General features: G+C 31.3%; 1 protein-coding gene across 1 annotated transcript in view; it reads left to right on the top strand.

Annotated features, from left to right (window-relative positions):
- Positions 1–17,632, top strand: part of LOC100376712 (dynein axonemal heavy chain 2-like) — an 89,135-nt gene that overhangs the window by 19,907 nt on the left and 51,596 nt on the right. Inside the window, exons 24-42 of the mRNA XM_085502657.1 lie at positions 5,828–5,991; positions 6,791–6,952; positions 7,042–7,385; positions 7,473–7,653; positions 7,826–7,964; positions 8,159–8,319; positions 8,456–8,611; positions 8,708–8,833; positions 8,963–9,073; positions 9,396–9,688; positions 11,769–11,958; positions 12,044–12,224; positions 12,906–13,033; positions 14,050–14,202; positions 14,402–14,527; positions 16,140–16,358; positions 16,505–16,622; positions 16,713–16,849; positions 17,404–17,544. Coding sequence (XP_085358783.1) covers positions 5,828–5,991; positions 6,791–6,952; positions 7,042–7,385; positions 7,473–7,653; positions 7,826–7,964; positions 8,159–8,319; positions 8,456–8,611; positions 8,708–8,833; positions 8,963–9,073; positions 9,396–9,688; positions 11,769–11,958; positions 12,044–12,224; positions 12,906–13,033; positions 14,050–14,202; positions 14,402–14,527; positions 16,140–16,358; positions 16,505–16,622; positions 16,713–16,849; positions 17,404–17,544 — 3,230 coding nt within the window. The remainder of the gene's footprint in view (positions 1–5,827; positions 5,992–6,790; positions 6,953–7,041; positions 7,386–7,472; positions 7,654–7,825; positions 7,965–8,158; positions 8,320–8,455; positions 8,612–8,707; positions 8,834–8,962; positions 9,074–9,395; positions 9,689–11,768; positions 11,959–12,043; positions 12,225–12,905; positions 13,034–14,049; positions 14,203–14,401; positions 14,528–16,139; positions 16,359–16,504; positions 16,623–16,712; positions 16,850–17,403; positions 17,545–17,632) is intronic.

Raw genomic sequence — 17,632 nt, 5'->3', positions numbered from 1 at the left:
AAGTAATATATGAGTTAAGACTATATTGGTTAATTGACTTGATGATTTGTTTGGTATGTAATATATGAGTTAAGGCTATATTGGTTAATTGACTTGATGATTTGTTTGTTAAGTAGTATATGAGTTAAGGCTATATTGGTTAATTGACTTGATGATTTGTTTGGTAAGTGATATGTGAGTTAAGACTATATTGGTTAATTGACTTGATGGTTTGTTTGGTATGTAATATACGAGTTATTAAGACTATATTGGTTAATTGACTTGATGATTTGTTTGGTATGTAATATAAGAGTTAAGGCTATATTGGTTAATTGACTTGATGATTTGTTTGGTAAGTAATATATGAGTTAAGGCTATATTGGTTAATTGACTTGATGATTTGTTTGGTAAGTAATATATGAGTTAAGACTATATTGGTTAATTGACTTGATGGTTTGTTTGGTATGTAATATACGAGTTATTAAGACTATATTGGTTAATTGACTTGATGATTTGTTTGGTATGTAATATATGAGTTAAGGCTATATTGGTTAATTGACTTGATGATTTGTTTGGTAAGTAATATATGAGTTAAGGCTATATTGGTTAATTGACTTGATGATTTGTTTGGTAAGTAATATATGAGTTAAGACTATATTGGTTAATTGACTTGATGGTTTGTTTGGTATGTAATATACGAGTTATTAAGACTATATTGGTTAATTGACTTGATGATTTGTTTGGTATGTAATATAAGAGTTAAGGCTATATTGGTTAATTGACTTGATGATTTGTTTGGTATGTAATATATGAGTTAAGACTATATTGGTTAATTGACTTGATGATTTGTTTGGTATGTAATATATGAGTTAAAACTATATTGGTTAATTGACTTGATGATTTGTTTGGTATGTAATATACGAGTTAAGACTATATTGGTTAATTGACTTGATGATTTGTTTGGTATGTAATATATGAGTTAAGGCTATATTGGTTAATTGACTTGATGATTTGTTTGGTAAGTAATATACGAGTTAAGACTATATTGGTTAATTGACTTGATGATTTGTTTGGTATGTAATATATGAGTTAAGGCTATATTGGTTAATTGACTTGATGATTTGTTTGGTATGTAATATACGAGTTAAGACTATATTGGTTAATTGACTTGATGATTTGTTTGGTATGTAATATATGAGTTAAGGCTATATTGGTTAATTGACTTGATGATTAGTTTGGTATGTAATATATGAGTTAAGACTATATTGGTTAATTGACTTGATGATTTGTTTGGTATGTAATATATGAGTTAAGACTATATTGGTTAATTGACTTGATGATTTGTTTGGTATGTAATATATGAGTTAAGACTATATTGGTTAATTGACTTGATGATTTGTTTGGTATGTAATATATGAGTTAAGACTATATTGGTTAATTGACTTGATGATTTGTTTGGTATGTAATATATGAGTTAAGGCTATATTGGTTAATTGACTTGATGATTTGTTTGGTATGTAATATATGAGTTAAGACTATATTGGTTAATTGACTTGATGATTTGTTTGGTATGTAATATACGAGTTAAGGCTATATTGGTTAATTGACTTGATGATTTGTTTGGTATGTAATATATGAGTTAAGGCTATATTGGTTAATTGACCTGATGATTTGTTTGGTATGTAATATACGAGTTAAGGCTATATTGGTTAATTGACTTGATGATTTGTTTGGTATGTAATATATGAGTTAAGGCTATATTGGTTAATTGACTTGATGATTTGTTTGGTAAGTAATATACGAGTTAAGACTATATTGGTTAATTGACTTGATGATTTGTTTGGTATGTAATATATGAGTTAAGGCTATATTGGTTAATTGACTTGATGATTTGTTTGGTATGTAATATACGAGTTATTAAGACTATATTGGTTAATTGACTTGATGATTTGTTTGGTAAGTAATATATGAGTTAAGACTATATTGGTTAATTGACTTGATGGTTTGTTTGGTATGTAATATACGAGTTATTAAGACTATATTGGTTAATTGACTTGATGATTTGTTTGGTAAGTAATATATGAGTTAAGACTATATTGGTTAATTGACTTGATGATTTGTTTGGTAAGTAATATATGAGTTAAGACTATATTGGTTAAGTGAATTGATGATTTGTTTGGTAAGTAATATATGAGTTTAGACTATATTGGTTAATTGACTTGATGATTTGTTTGGTATGTGTAATATATGAGTTAAGACTATATTGGTTAATTGACTTGATGATTTGTTTGTTAAGTAGTATATGAGTTAAGGCTATATTGGTTAATTGACTTGATGATTTGTTTGGTAAGTAATATATGAGTTAAGACTATATTGGTTAATTGACTTGATGGTTTGTTTGGTATGTAATATACGAGTTATTAAGACTATATTGGTTAATTGACTTGATGATTTGTTTGGTATGTAATATAAGAGTTAAGGCTATATTGGTTAATTGACTTGATGATTTGTTTGGTAAGTAATATATGAGTTAAGGCTATATTGGTTAATTGACTTGATGATTTGTTTGGTAAGTAATATATGAGTTAAGACTATATTGGTTAATTGACTTGATGGTTTGTTTGGTATGTAATATACGAGTTATTAAGACTATATTGGTTAATTGACTTGATGATTTGTTTGTTAAGTAGTATATGAGTTAAGGCTATATTGGTTAATTGACTTGATGATTTGTTTGGTAAGTAATATATGAGTTAAGACTATATTGGTTAATTGACTTGATGGTTTGTTTGGTATGTAATATACGAGTTATTAAGACTATATTGGTTAATTGACTTGATGATTTGTTTGGTATGTAATATAAGAGTTAAGGCTATATTGGTTAATTGACTTGATGATTTGTTTGGTAAGTAATATATGAGTTAAGGCTATATTGGTTAATTGACTTGATGATTTGTTTGGTAAGTAATATATGAGTTAAGACTATATTGGTTAATTGACTTGATGGTTTGTTTGGTATGTAATATACGAGTTATTAAGACTATATTGGTTAATTGACTTGATGATTTGTTTGGTATGTAATATATGAGTTAAGGCTATATTGGTTAATTGACTTGATGATTTGTTTGGTAAGTAATATATGAGTTAAGGCTATATTGGTTAATTGACTTGATGTTTTGTTTGGTAAGTAATATATGAGTTAAGACTATATTGGTTAATTGACTTGATGGTTTGTTTGGTATGTAATATACGAGTTATTAAGACTATATTGGTTAATTGACTTGATGATTTGTTTGGTATGTAATATAAGAGTTAAGGCTATATTGGTTAATTGACTTGATGATTTGTTTGGTATGTAATATATGAGTTAAGACTATATTGGTTAATTGACTTGATGATTTGTTTGGTATGTAATATATGAGTTAAGACTATATTGGTTAATTGACTTGATGATTTGTTTGGTATGTAATATACGAGTTAAGACTATATTGGTTAATTGACTTGATGATTTGTTTGGTATGTAATATATGAGTTAAGGCTATATTGGTTAATTGACTTGATGATTTGTTTGGTAAGTAATATACGAGTTAAGACTATATTGGTTAATTGACTTGATGATTTGTTTGGTATGTAATATATGAGTTAAGGCTATATTGGTTAATTGACTTGATGATTTGTTTGGTATGTAATATACGAGTTAAGACTATATTGGTTAATTGACTTGATGATTTGTTTGGTATGTAATATATGAGTTAAGGCTATATTGGTTAATTGACTTGATGATTAGTTTGGTATGTAATATATGAGTTAAGACTATATTGGTTAATTGACTTGATGATTTGTTTGGTATGTAATATATGAGTTAAGACTATATTGGTTAATTGACTTGATGATTTGTTTGGTATGTAATATATGCGTTAAGACTATATTGGTTAATTGACTTGATGATTTGTTTGGTATGTAATATATGAGTTAAGACTATATTGGTTAATTGACTTGATGATTTGTTTGGTATGTAATATATGAGTTAAGGCTATATTGGTTAATTGACTTGATGATTTGTTTGGTATGTAATATATGAGTTAAGACTATATTGGTTAATTGACTTGATGATTTGTTTGGTATGTAATATACGAGTTAAGGCTATATTGGTTAATTGACTTGATGATTTGTTTGGTATGTAATATATGAGTTAAGGCTATATTGGTTAATTGACTTGATGATTTGTTTGGTATGTAATATACGAGTTAAGGCTATATTGGTTAATTGACTTGATGATTTGTTTGGTAAATAATATATGAGTTAAGACTATATTGGTTAATTGACTTGATGATTTGTTTGGTAAGTAATATATGAGTTAAGACTATATTGGTTAATTGACTTGATGGTTTGTTTGGTATGTAATATACGAGTTATTAAGACTATATTGGTTAATTGACTTGATGATTTGTTTGGTATGTAATATACGAGTTAAGACTATATTGGTTAATTGACTTGATGATTTGTTTGGTATGTAATATATGAGTTAAGGCTATATTGGTTAATTGACTTGATGATTTGTTTGGTATGTAATATACGAGTTAAGACTATATTGGTTAATTGACTTGATGATTTGTTTGGTATGTAATATATGAGTTAAGGCTATATTGGTTAATTGACTTGATGATTAGTTTGGTATGTAATATATGAGTTAAGACTATATTGGTTAATTGACTTGATGATTTGTTTGGTATGTAATATATGAGTTAAGACTATATTGGTTAATTGACTTGATGATTTGTTTGGTATGTAATATATGCGTTAAGACTATATTGGTTAATTGACTTGATGATTTGTTTGGTATGTAATATATGAGTTAAGACTATATTGGTTAATTGACTTGATGATTTGTTTGGTATGTAATATATGAGTTAAGGCTATATTGGTTAATTGACTTGATGATTTGTTTGGTATGTAATATATGAGTTAAGACTATATTGGTTAATTGACTTGATGATTTGTTTGGTATGTAATATACGAGTTAAGGCTATATTGGTTAATTGACTTGATGATTTGTTTGGTATGTAATATATGAGTTAAGGCTATATTGGTTAATTGACTTGATGATTTGTTTGGTATGTAATATACGAGTTAAGGCTATATTGGTTAATTGACTTGATGATTTGTTTGGTAAATAATATATGAGTTAAGACTATATTGGTTAATTGACTTGATGATTTGTTTGGTAAGTAATATATGAGTTAAGACTATATTGGTTAATTGACTTGATGGTTTGTTTGGTATGTAATATACGAGTTATTAAGACTATATTGGTTAATTGACTTGATGATTTGTTTGGTATGTAATATACGAGTTAAGACTATATTGGTTAATTGACTTGATGATTTGTTTGGTATGTAATATATGAGTTAAGACTATATTGGTTAATTGACTTGATGATTTGTTTGGTATGTAATATACGAGTTAAGACTATATTGGTTAATTGACTTGATGATTTGTTTGGTATGTAATATATGAGTTAAGACTATATTGGTTAATTGACTTGATGATTTGTTTGGTATGTAATATATGAGTTAAGACTATATTGGTTAATTGACTTGATGATTTGTTTGGTATGTGTAATATATGAGTTAAGACTATATTGGTTAATTGACTTGATGATTTGTTTGGTATGTGTAATATATGAGTTAAGACTATATTGGTTAATTGACTTGATGATTTGTTTGGTATGTGTAATATATGAGTTAAGACTATATTGGTTAATTGACTTGATGATTTGTTTGGTAAGTAATATATGAGTTAAGGCTATATTGGTTAAGTGAATTGATGATTTGTTTTGTCTGTGTAGGTCCATTCAGTAGTAGTATCCCATGTGATGATGCATTAACACAGATTTCTGAAGTAAGATCCAAGTTAATTGATTTGAAACAACAAGAAGCTACTCTGAAAAGAGGTCTTGGTATATTTAAGATTGATCAACCTCTAAACAAGGAAGTTATAGCATTGGATAAAGTGAGTATTCTATTCCATTCAATTCTGTAAAACACAGATTAAAGTAGAAGCCTACTAATAAATGCAAAAATTATAATAATATTTATTAACTCACAATATCATCCTGTAGAAGATAAAAATGGTCAAATGAAGAATAAAAAAAAAACAAGAACAAAACACTATTAATGCTCCCAACTCATTCAAGACACAATCACTGTCTGGTTTTAAGACTGGTCTTAATGAGCAATAGGAAATAAATTTATCACTCTCAGTACTTGAGGTACTGGGGTTTTATTTATTTCAGATATTGTAGATTGATATAGATTGTACACACAAGATGTATTGGTATTTTCTAATGACATGCTTGATTTTTCAATTACAGAACTGAATAAAGTTTAGAAAACATTGTTAACTTGCAATGATGTTTGATAATACCACTGACATGTGATCTAATGTAATCTAATTAGCTTTGTATAGGATTCTGATTCATTGACCAATATTCCTTTTGCATGTTACCTTCCAAACTATAGGGCAATCCCATTTCAAAACTGGTCATATACCGTAATAACCAAACCATAAAACTAGTTAATGTGACTAATGTTGAACATATTTGGATTTCTTAACACCAACTATTTGTACTGTATAACAGTTAGATAAAACTGAGACAACATCAGGTAACACATGTATGAGATATTTGCAAACTGTAATCACAAATATAAAAATGATTGCATATTGTATCAAGGCTGCTGGGCAATGGACACTTTGATGCTTTGATTGATGAGGCACACTCACTAATAATCTCACGGTTATTCACATATAGGATTTAGATTACATCGAGCAAATATGGCAATTAACCAAAGAATGGGAATGTTTGTGGGAAGAATGGAAAATTGGTTTATTCACTAGTCTGGTGACAACTGATATGGAAATGACAGCTCAAGGATTATACAAAAAATTGAACAAACTTAGCAGAGAACTAAAGGTAATTTGTTTACTTGTGGCCATAGTGATTGATTGTGTCATTTTTCTATACCATTTCTGATACACTAACCATATATGTTGTACTCCTAGGATAGAAATTGGGAGATAGTGGAGACATCCAAAAGCCGCGTAGATCAATTCAAGAGGACCATGCCATTAATAACTGACTTACATAATAATGCTATGAGAGAAAGACATTGGGTTCAAGTCAAACAGATATCCAGTAAATCATTTGACCATACTTCAGAAGAATTTACCTTGGAAAAGATTATTTCACTGGGTTTAGATCAATTTGCTGAAGGCATTGCTGATATATCTGCATCTGCCACTAAAGAGTTGGCAATAGAATTAGCCATTAAATCTATCAAAGAAACATGGGATGAAACTACACTGGATATTGGACCTTATAAAGATAGAGGGCATTTCAAACTCAAGTAAGTCACTGTTTTCACATGAATGCGTTAGGTTATCAATGAGTTAAGTCATATTTTGAATATTTATGAGATTATATTTTGATACAGGAGTACAGATGATTTATTTCAAATTCTTGAAGACAATCAAGTGCAATTATCTACTATGAAGGCATCACGTTTTGTCAAAGCTTTTGAACAAGATGTTGATCACTGGGAGAGAACACTGTCACACATCTTGGAAGTTGTAGAAATGACATTAACAGTACAGAGACAGTGGATGTATTTAGAGGTAGGTAACCCCATCAACTGTTAGGATATCAATTGTACATCAGAGATATTATGTTTATATTGCATTTGTTAGTCTTTATGTCACCGTGAAATAATTGTCTATTAAATAATTCAGTATGCCGATAGTTGTATGATACCAAATGAGTAATTTTTTGGTTAATAAATAATTACAGAATATATTCTTGGGTGAAGATATTCGTAAACAGCTTCCACGTGAATCCAATGAGTTTGATAGTGTTAATGGTAATTGGAAAATAATCATGGGACGCCTCAATAAAGACAATAATGCATTGAGAGGAACTCACTACCCAGGTAATATTAGCTTCACAATGTTTCCATATACATTGAATATACATACAATATACATATACATTCAAGTGTATCACGTTTCTGACATGGAATGACAACCATGCTTTATTGTACTTAGATCTATGTCCATTTTTAGGATACAACTTCAATAAAGACTATTACTATTACATTACAACTGATATCTATCTAATACACAGGTTTGTTAGAGACATTGAATGAAATGAATACAAAATTAGAAGAGATTCAGAAATCCCTTGACATGTACCTTGAAACCAAACGTCAGATATTTCCCAGGTTTTATTTCCTTTCCAATGATGATTTGTTGGAGATTCTTGGTCAGTCTAGAAATCCTGAAGCGGTAAGTTCTTATAACATATACTATTTATGTGATTCAGATGCTTCTAAACCAGTGTTTCTGTGCTATAATACTTTTGCTTTGTACATTTGCATTTATTGATACGTTCTCAATATACTGATTTAATTTAATTTTTAAGGTTCAACCACATCTTAAGAAATGTTTTGATAATATCAAGACTTTGAAGATGCATAAAATGGGTATTACACAGAAGTTTGAAGCATCTGGTATGTTTTCAGCTGATGGTGAATATGTAGAATTTGGGCATCCTGTTTTACTAGAAGGACCTGTTGAGGTAAGTAAATCATCAATCATCTGTGGTGTAGGTCCACTTCTCAGTTCATGTTAACATGGTTAAATCATTGTTGCTAAGAGCTACATTTATTTATAGGCCTGGTTGTGTGATATTGAAAGAACTATGAGATGGACATTAAAGGATATACTGAAGGCAACTAGGGTTGCTCTGAAAAAGAATTTAAGTAAAAGAGATAGATGGGTTAAAGAATGGCCAGGACAGGTATGTGTTCATACTAATATAACTTGAGCATTGCTGTGCAGTGTGCAATATTGTCAATTTATATGTAATGAGTTGTAATTTACTGGAAGCTAGTGAAGTTCAATATGTATTTTCTCCCATTACACATAGATGTTGATAACATCAAGTCAAATGCAATGGACAGCTGATTGTACAAAGGCATTGGCTACTACAAAAGAAAGAGGTGACCAGAAAGCATTGAAGAGTATGAAAAGAAAACAGGTATTGCAATCAATCTTGAAGTTAAATACTGCTACTGATGTGATACATGTATGTCTCTTTTCAGCTGAAATGAGTTTCCTAATACACATGTGGTTTGAGAAAATAAAACACATAAATAATATTTTAGTGATACAATGCATATCTTTCTGAACTTAACTGAATCTCAGGCATGCATGGATGACTTGTTATTGTAATCTTGAGTATTGAGTTACAATAGAAATATTGTCTTTCTAGTAAATTGAAAACAAATATGAGTAAATGCAATTGCTTGTATATTACTGATACTATAGGAGGTAACTGACAAAATATGATTGTTTTATAGATTTCAATGCTGAACAAATTCTCTGATGCAATTCGCGGCAACCTAACCAGGATGCAGAGAGCCAAGATTGTTGCCCTGGTTACAATTGAGGTACATGCCAGAGATGTGATAGAGAAGCTGATCAAAACCAAAACCAATGATGTGACAGCATTTGAATGGTTAATGCAGCTTAGAGTGTACTGGGATAAAGATATTGATGATTGTGTTGTCAGACAAACTAATACACAGTTCCAATATGGTTATGAATACTTAGGAAATTCTGGAAGATTGGTTATCACACCACTTACTGACAGGTTTGTACTCACATAATGATGTATGTACTGTTTTTACTGCATTTTATGATATACAATGACAGTATTACATTGTACGATATACACTGACAGTATTACATTGTATGATATACACTGACAGTATTACGTTGTATGATATACACTGACAGTATTACATTGTATGATATACACTGACAGTATTACATTGTACGATATACACTGACAGTATTACATTGTATGATATACACTGACAGTATTACATTGTATGATATACACTGACAGTATTACATTGTATGATATACAATGACAGTATTACGTTGTATGATATACACTGACAGTATTACGTTGTATGATATACACTGACAGTATTACATTGTATGATATACACTGACAGTATTACATTGTATGATATACAATGACAATATTACATTGTACGATATACACTGACAGTATTACGTTGTATGATATACACTGACAGTATTACATTGTATAACATACACTGACAGTATTACATTGTACAATATACACTGACAGTATTACATTGTATGATATACACTGACAGTATTACATTGTATGATATACACTGACAGTATTATGTTGTATGATATATACTGACAGTATTACATTGTATGATATACACTGACAGTATTACATTGTATGATATACACTGACAGTATTACATTGTATGATATACACTGACAGTATTACATTGTATGATATACACTGACAGTATTACATTGTATGATATACACTGACAGTATTACATTGTATGATATACACTGACAGTATTATGTTGTATGATATACACTGACAGTATTACATTGTATGATATACACTGACAGTATTACATTATACGATATACACTGATAGTATTACATTGTACGATATACACTGACAGTATTATGTTGTACGATATACACTGACAGTATTACATTGTATGATATACACTGACAGTATTACATTGTATGATATACACTGACAGTATTACATTGTATGATATACACTGACAGTATTACATTGTATGATATACACTGACAGTATTACATTGTATGATATACACTGACAGTATTACATTGTACGATATACACTGACAGTATTACATTGTATGATATACACTGACAGTATTACATTGTATGATATACACTGACAGTATTACATTGTATGATATACACTGACAGTATTATGTTGTATGATATACACTGACAGTATTACATTGTATGATATACACTGACAGTATTATGTTGTATGATATACACTGACAGTATTATGTTGTATGATATACACTGACAGTATTACATTGTACGATATACACTGACAGTATTACATTGTATGATATACACTGACAGTATTACATTGTATGATATACACTGACAGTATTATGTTGTATGATATACACTGACAGTATTACATTGTATGATATACACTGACAGTATTACATTGTATGATATACACTGACAGTATTACATTGTATGATATACACTGACAGTATTACATTGTATGATATACACTGACAGTATTACATTGTATGATATACACTGACAGTATTACATTGTATGATATACACTGACAGTATTACATTGTATGATATACACTGACAGTATTACATTGTATGATATACACTGACAGTATTACATTGTATGATATACACTGACAGTATTACATTGTACGATATACACTGACAGTATTACATTGTACGATATACACTGACAGTATTACATTGTATGATATACACTGACAGTATTACATTGTATGATATACACTGACAGTATTACATTGTATGATATACACTGACAGTATTACATTGTATGATATACACTGACAGTATTACATTGTATGATATACACTGACAGTATTACATTGTATGATATACACTGACAGTATTACATTGTATGATATACACTGACAGTATTACATTGTATGATATACACTGACAGTATTACATTGTACGATATACACTGACAGTATTACATTGTATGATATACACTGACAGTATTACATTGTATGATATACACTGACAGTATTACATTGTATGATATACACTGACAGTATTATGTTGTATGATAAACAGACTGTCATGCATTTCTTGATATTATTATTTGTACAGATGTTATATGACATTGACGACTGCCTTGCATTTACATCGTGGTGGTTCACCTAAAGGACCTGCTGGTACTGGTAAAACAGAAACAGTTAAAGATTTGGGTAAAGCCCTTGGGAACTATGTAATAGTTGTCAACTGTTCTGAGGGCTTGGATTACAAGTCTATGGGACGCATGTTCAGTGGCTTAGCACAGGTAACTCTCATTGATATATAACTATAAAGTACCCCTTGATTGATGTAATTTTATCATGATTGAATTCATTTGGTTTACTTTATAGACTGGTGCTTGGGGTTGTTTTGATGAGTTCAATCGTATCAATATTGAAGTATTATCAGTGGTTGCTCAGCAAATCTTATCAATCTTATCAGCATTGGCTGCTGGATCATCTAGATTTGTATTTGAAGGAAGAGAGATTAACCTAGTCTGGTCATGTGGTATCTTTATTACTATGAATCCTGGTAAGAACCCCATCCTTTCTTCAATAAAAAAACACAAAAATACAACTTTGTTTTTCTGGGTAAACAATTTATTGTTAATGTGTAATCTACTTATTGCTTCTCAACAATATAATATTCAACTGCTTTTTGATAGTCTTGAATACTTAATTTTTAGACACTCAACAATTAATATAGTTATGTCTTGACACTTAAATGTGTTCACAATTGGATTGTTATATACAGTGATCCCTCGCTAAGTAGTGCCTCAGTGCACCACGATTTCAGCTAAGTCACGATTGATTGGATGGCTTCCAAAAATTAAAATGTGTTTTGCCGGCAGTTTTGCAGTGAAAGAACTAATGTACTTCAGACTTCTCAGCTGGTTCCCTTTGATATAGCTCTATAAAACTTACTACAGTGAGTTGAATCCATCACTCTGATTGCGTTTGCAAAAAAGACACGCAACGCGATTAGACAAATGATTGATTCAAGACAAAGCCAATCTGTGGACATCAGCGCTGTGATGTTTTTCAATAAAGAAAAATGTGTGTATATGTGCTTTTTATCCATGTACAATGCATGAACCTCACTTGCCTTGATACATCCTGACACCTGCAACTCAGCGCACTGTACTTAAAAAGAAAAGCATGTGCCAGCCATTATTATTATCATTACTCATGTTGGTGATGTTTTCTTACACAGGCTATGCTGGACGTACTGAACTTCCTGATAATTTGAAATCCATGTTTCGTCCAATTTCAATGGTTGTACCTGACTCAGGATATATTGCAGAAATCATCCTATTTGGTGAAGGTTTTAGTAATACTAAGGTGGGTTTTCAACAGTCCGCGTTCGGACGCAGTTCGAAAATGGGGACTTATTTTTTTACCTTCGTGTGTCCGTGTGTGCGTGCGTGCGTGCGTCCAGACCTGTATCTTAGAAATGCCTGGACCAATCACAATCAAACTTCACACATACATCATACATGATATTATACATATGCACATCAATTTGTTTCACGAATTGATTCAAGATGGTCGAATGGCGGTCTCATTTTTGTGCTAAAAATCTTCAAAATCAAGCATTTCTCGGCTGTTTACAGATGGATTTTGTTCAAACTTGGTATATACATTAGACATTATAGGACCTTGATGCACATCATTTTGTTGCACGATCTGATTCAAGATGGCCGAATGGTGGCCATTTTGTTTTAATGAAAGTTCAAATTTTAAATATTCATTATACATCATGTCATAGATAGACAGATATATTGGTTTGACGATCCTATTCAAAATGGCTAAATGGTGGCCATTTTTGTGCTAAAAAATCATCAAATATCAAGCATTTCTAGCATTTATGGATGGATTTCGTTCAAACTTGGTATATACATTGGACATTACGGGTTCCTGATGCACGTCATTTTATTTTTCAGATTGGATTCAAAATGGCTGACTGGCGGTCATTTTGTTTTAATGATTGGGTTTCTAGAGCCATATCTCTTAAATGCTTTGACTGATTATATTCAAATTTTATATATTCGTTATACATCATGTTATATATATATACATGTATTCAAAATGGCTGATTTTGAATGCTGTTCCAGAGCAATATCTCTCAATATGGACAAGTACTACTTGTTTGACGATCAGATGCAAATGTCAATCATTTTAATGTTAAAAAATCATATTCTTGACATGGTTATATTCCAGCTATATTACTATAAACAAAACTATATATCTTAAATTTGACAACTAACAGGGACTGTGCCATGCATGGCTTGTTTAACATATATAATATAAATCAGTACTAATGAATTAATCAAAAATTACTTTTTTTTTCTTTTTAGCTTCTTGCCAAGAAAGTACACACCCTGTACTCACTTGCTGTACAACAGCTATCTAAACAGGATCATTATGACTTTGGTTTACGAGCCCTCACCTCTGTTTTAAGGTATGCTGGTGTTAAAAAGAGAATGTTTCCTCAGATGCCAGATGAAGAGGTCAGTTTAATACACAACTCTACTAACTGTCTATGTCTTTGCCACATTTGTTACTATATTCAAAATATCAATGCAATTCCTGCTGTTGATATAAGCATTTGACTACATAGCTAACATATCAGTAACATCACATGTCACTCCTAAGTGTTAGTGTCTGCAAATAACACTTTAATGACTTGTTCTCATTTCTATTTGATAGATATTGTTATTGGCAATGAAAGACATGAATGTACCTAAGATGACTGCTGTGGATTTACCACTATTTAATGCTATAGTGTCTGATTTATTTCCTGGTGTTGATACTCCACTCATTGATTATGGCAGGGTAAGTTCACATACAGTAACACAATGTGTTGATACTCCACTCATTGATTATGGCAGGGTAAGTTCACATGCAGTAACACAATGTGTTGATACTCCACTCATTGATTATGGCAGGGTAAGTTCACATGCAGTAACACAATGTGTTGATACTCCACTCATTGATTATGGCAGGGTAAGTTCACATACAGTAACACAATGTGTTGATACTCCACTCATTGATTATGGCAGGGTAAGTTCACATACAGTAACACAATGTGTTGATACTCCACTCATTGATTATGGCAGGGTAAGTTCACATACAGTAACACAATGTGTTGATACTCCACTCATTGATTATGGCAGGGTAAGTTCACATGCAGTAACACAATGTGTTGATACTCCACTCATTGATTATGGCAGGGTAAGTTCACATACAGTAACACAATGTGTTGATACTCCACTCATTGATTATGGCAGGGTAAGTTCACATGCAGTAACACAATGTGTTGATACTCCACTCATTGATTATGGCAGGGTAAGTTCACATACAGTAACACAATGTGTTGATACTCCACTCATTGATTATGGCAGGGTAAGTTCACATACAGTAACACAGTGTGTTGATACTCCACTCATTGATTATGGCAGGGTAAGTTCACATGCAGTAACACAATGTGTTGATACTCCACTCATTGATTATGGCAGGGTAAGTTCACATGCAGTAACACAATGTGCTGATACTCCACTCATTGATTATGGCAGGGTAAGTTCACATGCAGTAACACAATGTGTTGATACTCCACTCATTGATTATGGCAGGGTAAGTTCACATACAGTAACACAATGTGTTGATACTCCACTCATTGATTATGGCAGGGTAAGTTCACATACAGTAACACAATGTGTTGATACTCCACTCATTGATTATGGCAGGATAAGTTCACATGCAGTAACACAATGTGTTGATACTTCACTCATTGATTATGGCAGGGTAAGTTCACATGCAGTAACACAAAGTGTTGATACTCCACTCATTGATTATGGCAGGGTAAGTTCACATACAGTAACACAATGTGTTGATACTCCACTCATTGATTATGGCAGGGTAAGTTCACATGCAGTAACACAATGTGCTGATACTCCACTCATTGATTATGGCAGGGTAAGTTCACATGCAGTAACACAATGTGTTGATACTCCACTCATTGATTATGGCAGGGTAAGTTCACATACAGTAACACAATGTGCTGATACTCCACTCATTGATTATGGCAGGGTAAGTTCACATACAGTAACACAATGTGTTGATACTCCACTCATTGATTATGGCAGGGTAAGTTCACATGCAGTAACACAATGTGTTGATACTCCACTCATTGATTATGGCAGGGTAAGTTCACATGCAGTAACACAATGTGTTGATACTCCACTCATTGATTATGGCAGGGTAAGTTCACATACAGTAACACAATGTGTTGATACTCCACTCATTGATTATGGCAGGGTAAGTTCACATGCAGTAACACAATGTGTTGATACTCCACTCATTGATTATGGCAGGGTAAGTTCACATACAGTAATACATGGTGTTGGTAAAATATAATTTTGACTGGTACCTGTATTTTTGTTAACAGCTGAAATCACAAGTGGAAAAAGAGCTGAGAGTGCATGGATTACAGTTGACACCATCTACTGTGCTAAAAGTCATTCAGTTGTATGAAACTAAGAGTTCACGTCATTCAACTATGATTGTGGGTCAAACAGGTAGTGGTAAAACGGTGGCATGGAAGACATTGCAAGCTGCGATGACATCATTAAAAAAAGACAACTTTGAAGATTATCAAGCTGTTAAGGTATACACCTGTCCTTTATTAAATCTCCAATAATGGGCATTTGCATATGTGCCAAGCCACCATTACATAGGATCAACATTCAGTTTCAAAGTTTAGTTTAATCTGTGTTTGACCTGAAACATTGAGTTTTATTTTATTTTTGCTAGGATTTTCCTATTAATCCCAAGTCCTTATCACTGGGTGAACTGTATGGTGAATTTGATTTGAATACAAATGAATGGACTGATGGTGTGTTATCCTGTGTAATGAGACAGACATGTGCTGGTAAGTACTCACCTTGTTTTTCTGTTATTTAAACATGTCAATTCAAATAGAAAATTAATTTAATAATAAATGTTTATCATTGTAATTTAGATGAGAAACCTGATCAGAAATGGTTGGTATTTGATGGTCCAGTTGATACTCTGTGGATTGAGAGCATGAACTCTGTTATGGATGATAATAAAGTTTTAACATTGATTAATGGTGAACGTATTGCTATGCCAGAACAGGTACACTATCCTATACATTGATAACATTGAACAACATGTGTGGTGTTAATTTATAAGACTGTTACATAGTATTCTACAAGTATCAACTTAACATGTCACAAGTAAATTTGAATATTTGAACATTTATAACCCACACATACAGAGTGATACTCAAAAACAGTACAAATATCATTATGACTTTTCTAAACCAAAAAACATTTGGTTTTGCTTCATTTCGTGTGATTTATTCAGATCATTTAAACAGAGTTACATATATGGCTTCTCCACGACATTGTGCTCAAGAGTGGACCTACTTTCTTGAGTTTAGTAGATTTTCCATAGTTATTTATCAAATTTTATGAATTTTGTCTTGGGGAAATGTTTTTATATAAAATATAAAAAATAAATGAGTAATATAGCGTATTTGAAAAAAATATGCATAATCCCTTGGTTTGAGGTGTAAAATGTCTTCTTTGGCAGAAACTGATTGTGAACCCTCAACCATGCCACCAAGAGCAGAAATCAGTTGAGGCTTAGAGAATGGTTATATAGAGGTTTAATTGTATATTATTCAGGTATCTTTATTGTTTGAAGTGGAAGATTTAGCTGTAGCTTCTCCTGCTACTGTCAGTCGATGTGGAATGGTGTATACTGACTATGCTGATTTAAGATGGCAGCCATTTGTTAATTCATGGCTTGAACAAAGAAAGGATAAGGTAAGATAAATTCAGTGTCAATGTCTGCAAATAACTTCTTGTAGTTTGTAATTCAAAGGGCCTTATATGTATATGTGCTGGCAATTGG

The sequence above is a fragment of the Saccoglossus kowalevskii genome, chromosome 1 (genome assembly GCF_978046115.1).
Source record: "Saccoglossus kowalevskii chromosome 1, keSacKowa6.1, whole genome shotgun sequence".
In the NCBI taxonomy this organism is placed as follows: Eukaryota; Metazoa; Hemichordata; class Enteropneusta; family Harrimaniidae; genus Saccoglossus; species Saccoglossus kowalevskii.
The sequence above is the reverse complement of the archived record's forward strand: the minus strand, read 5'-3'. Positions and strand labels throughout refer to the sequence as shown.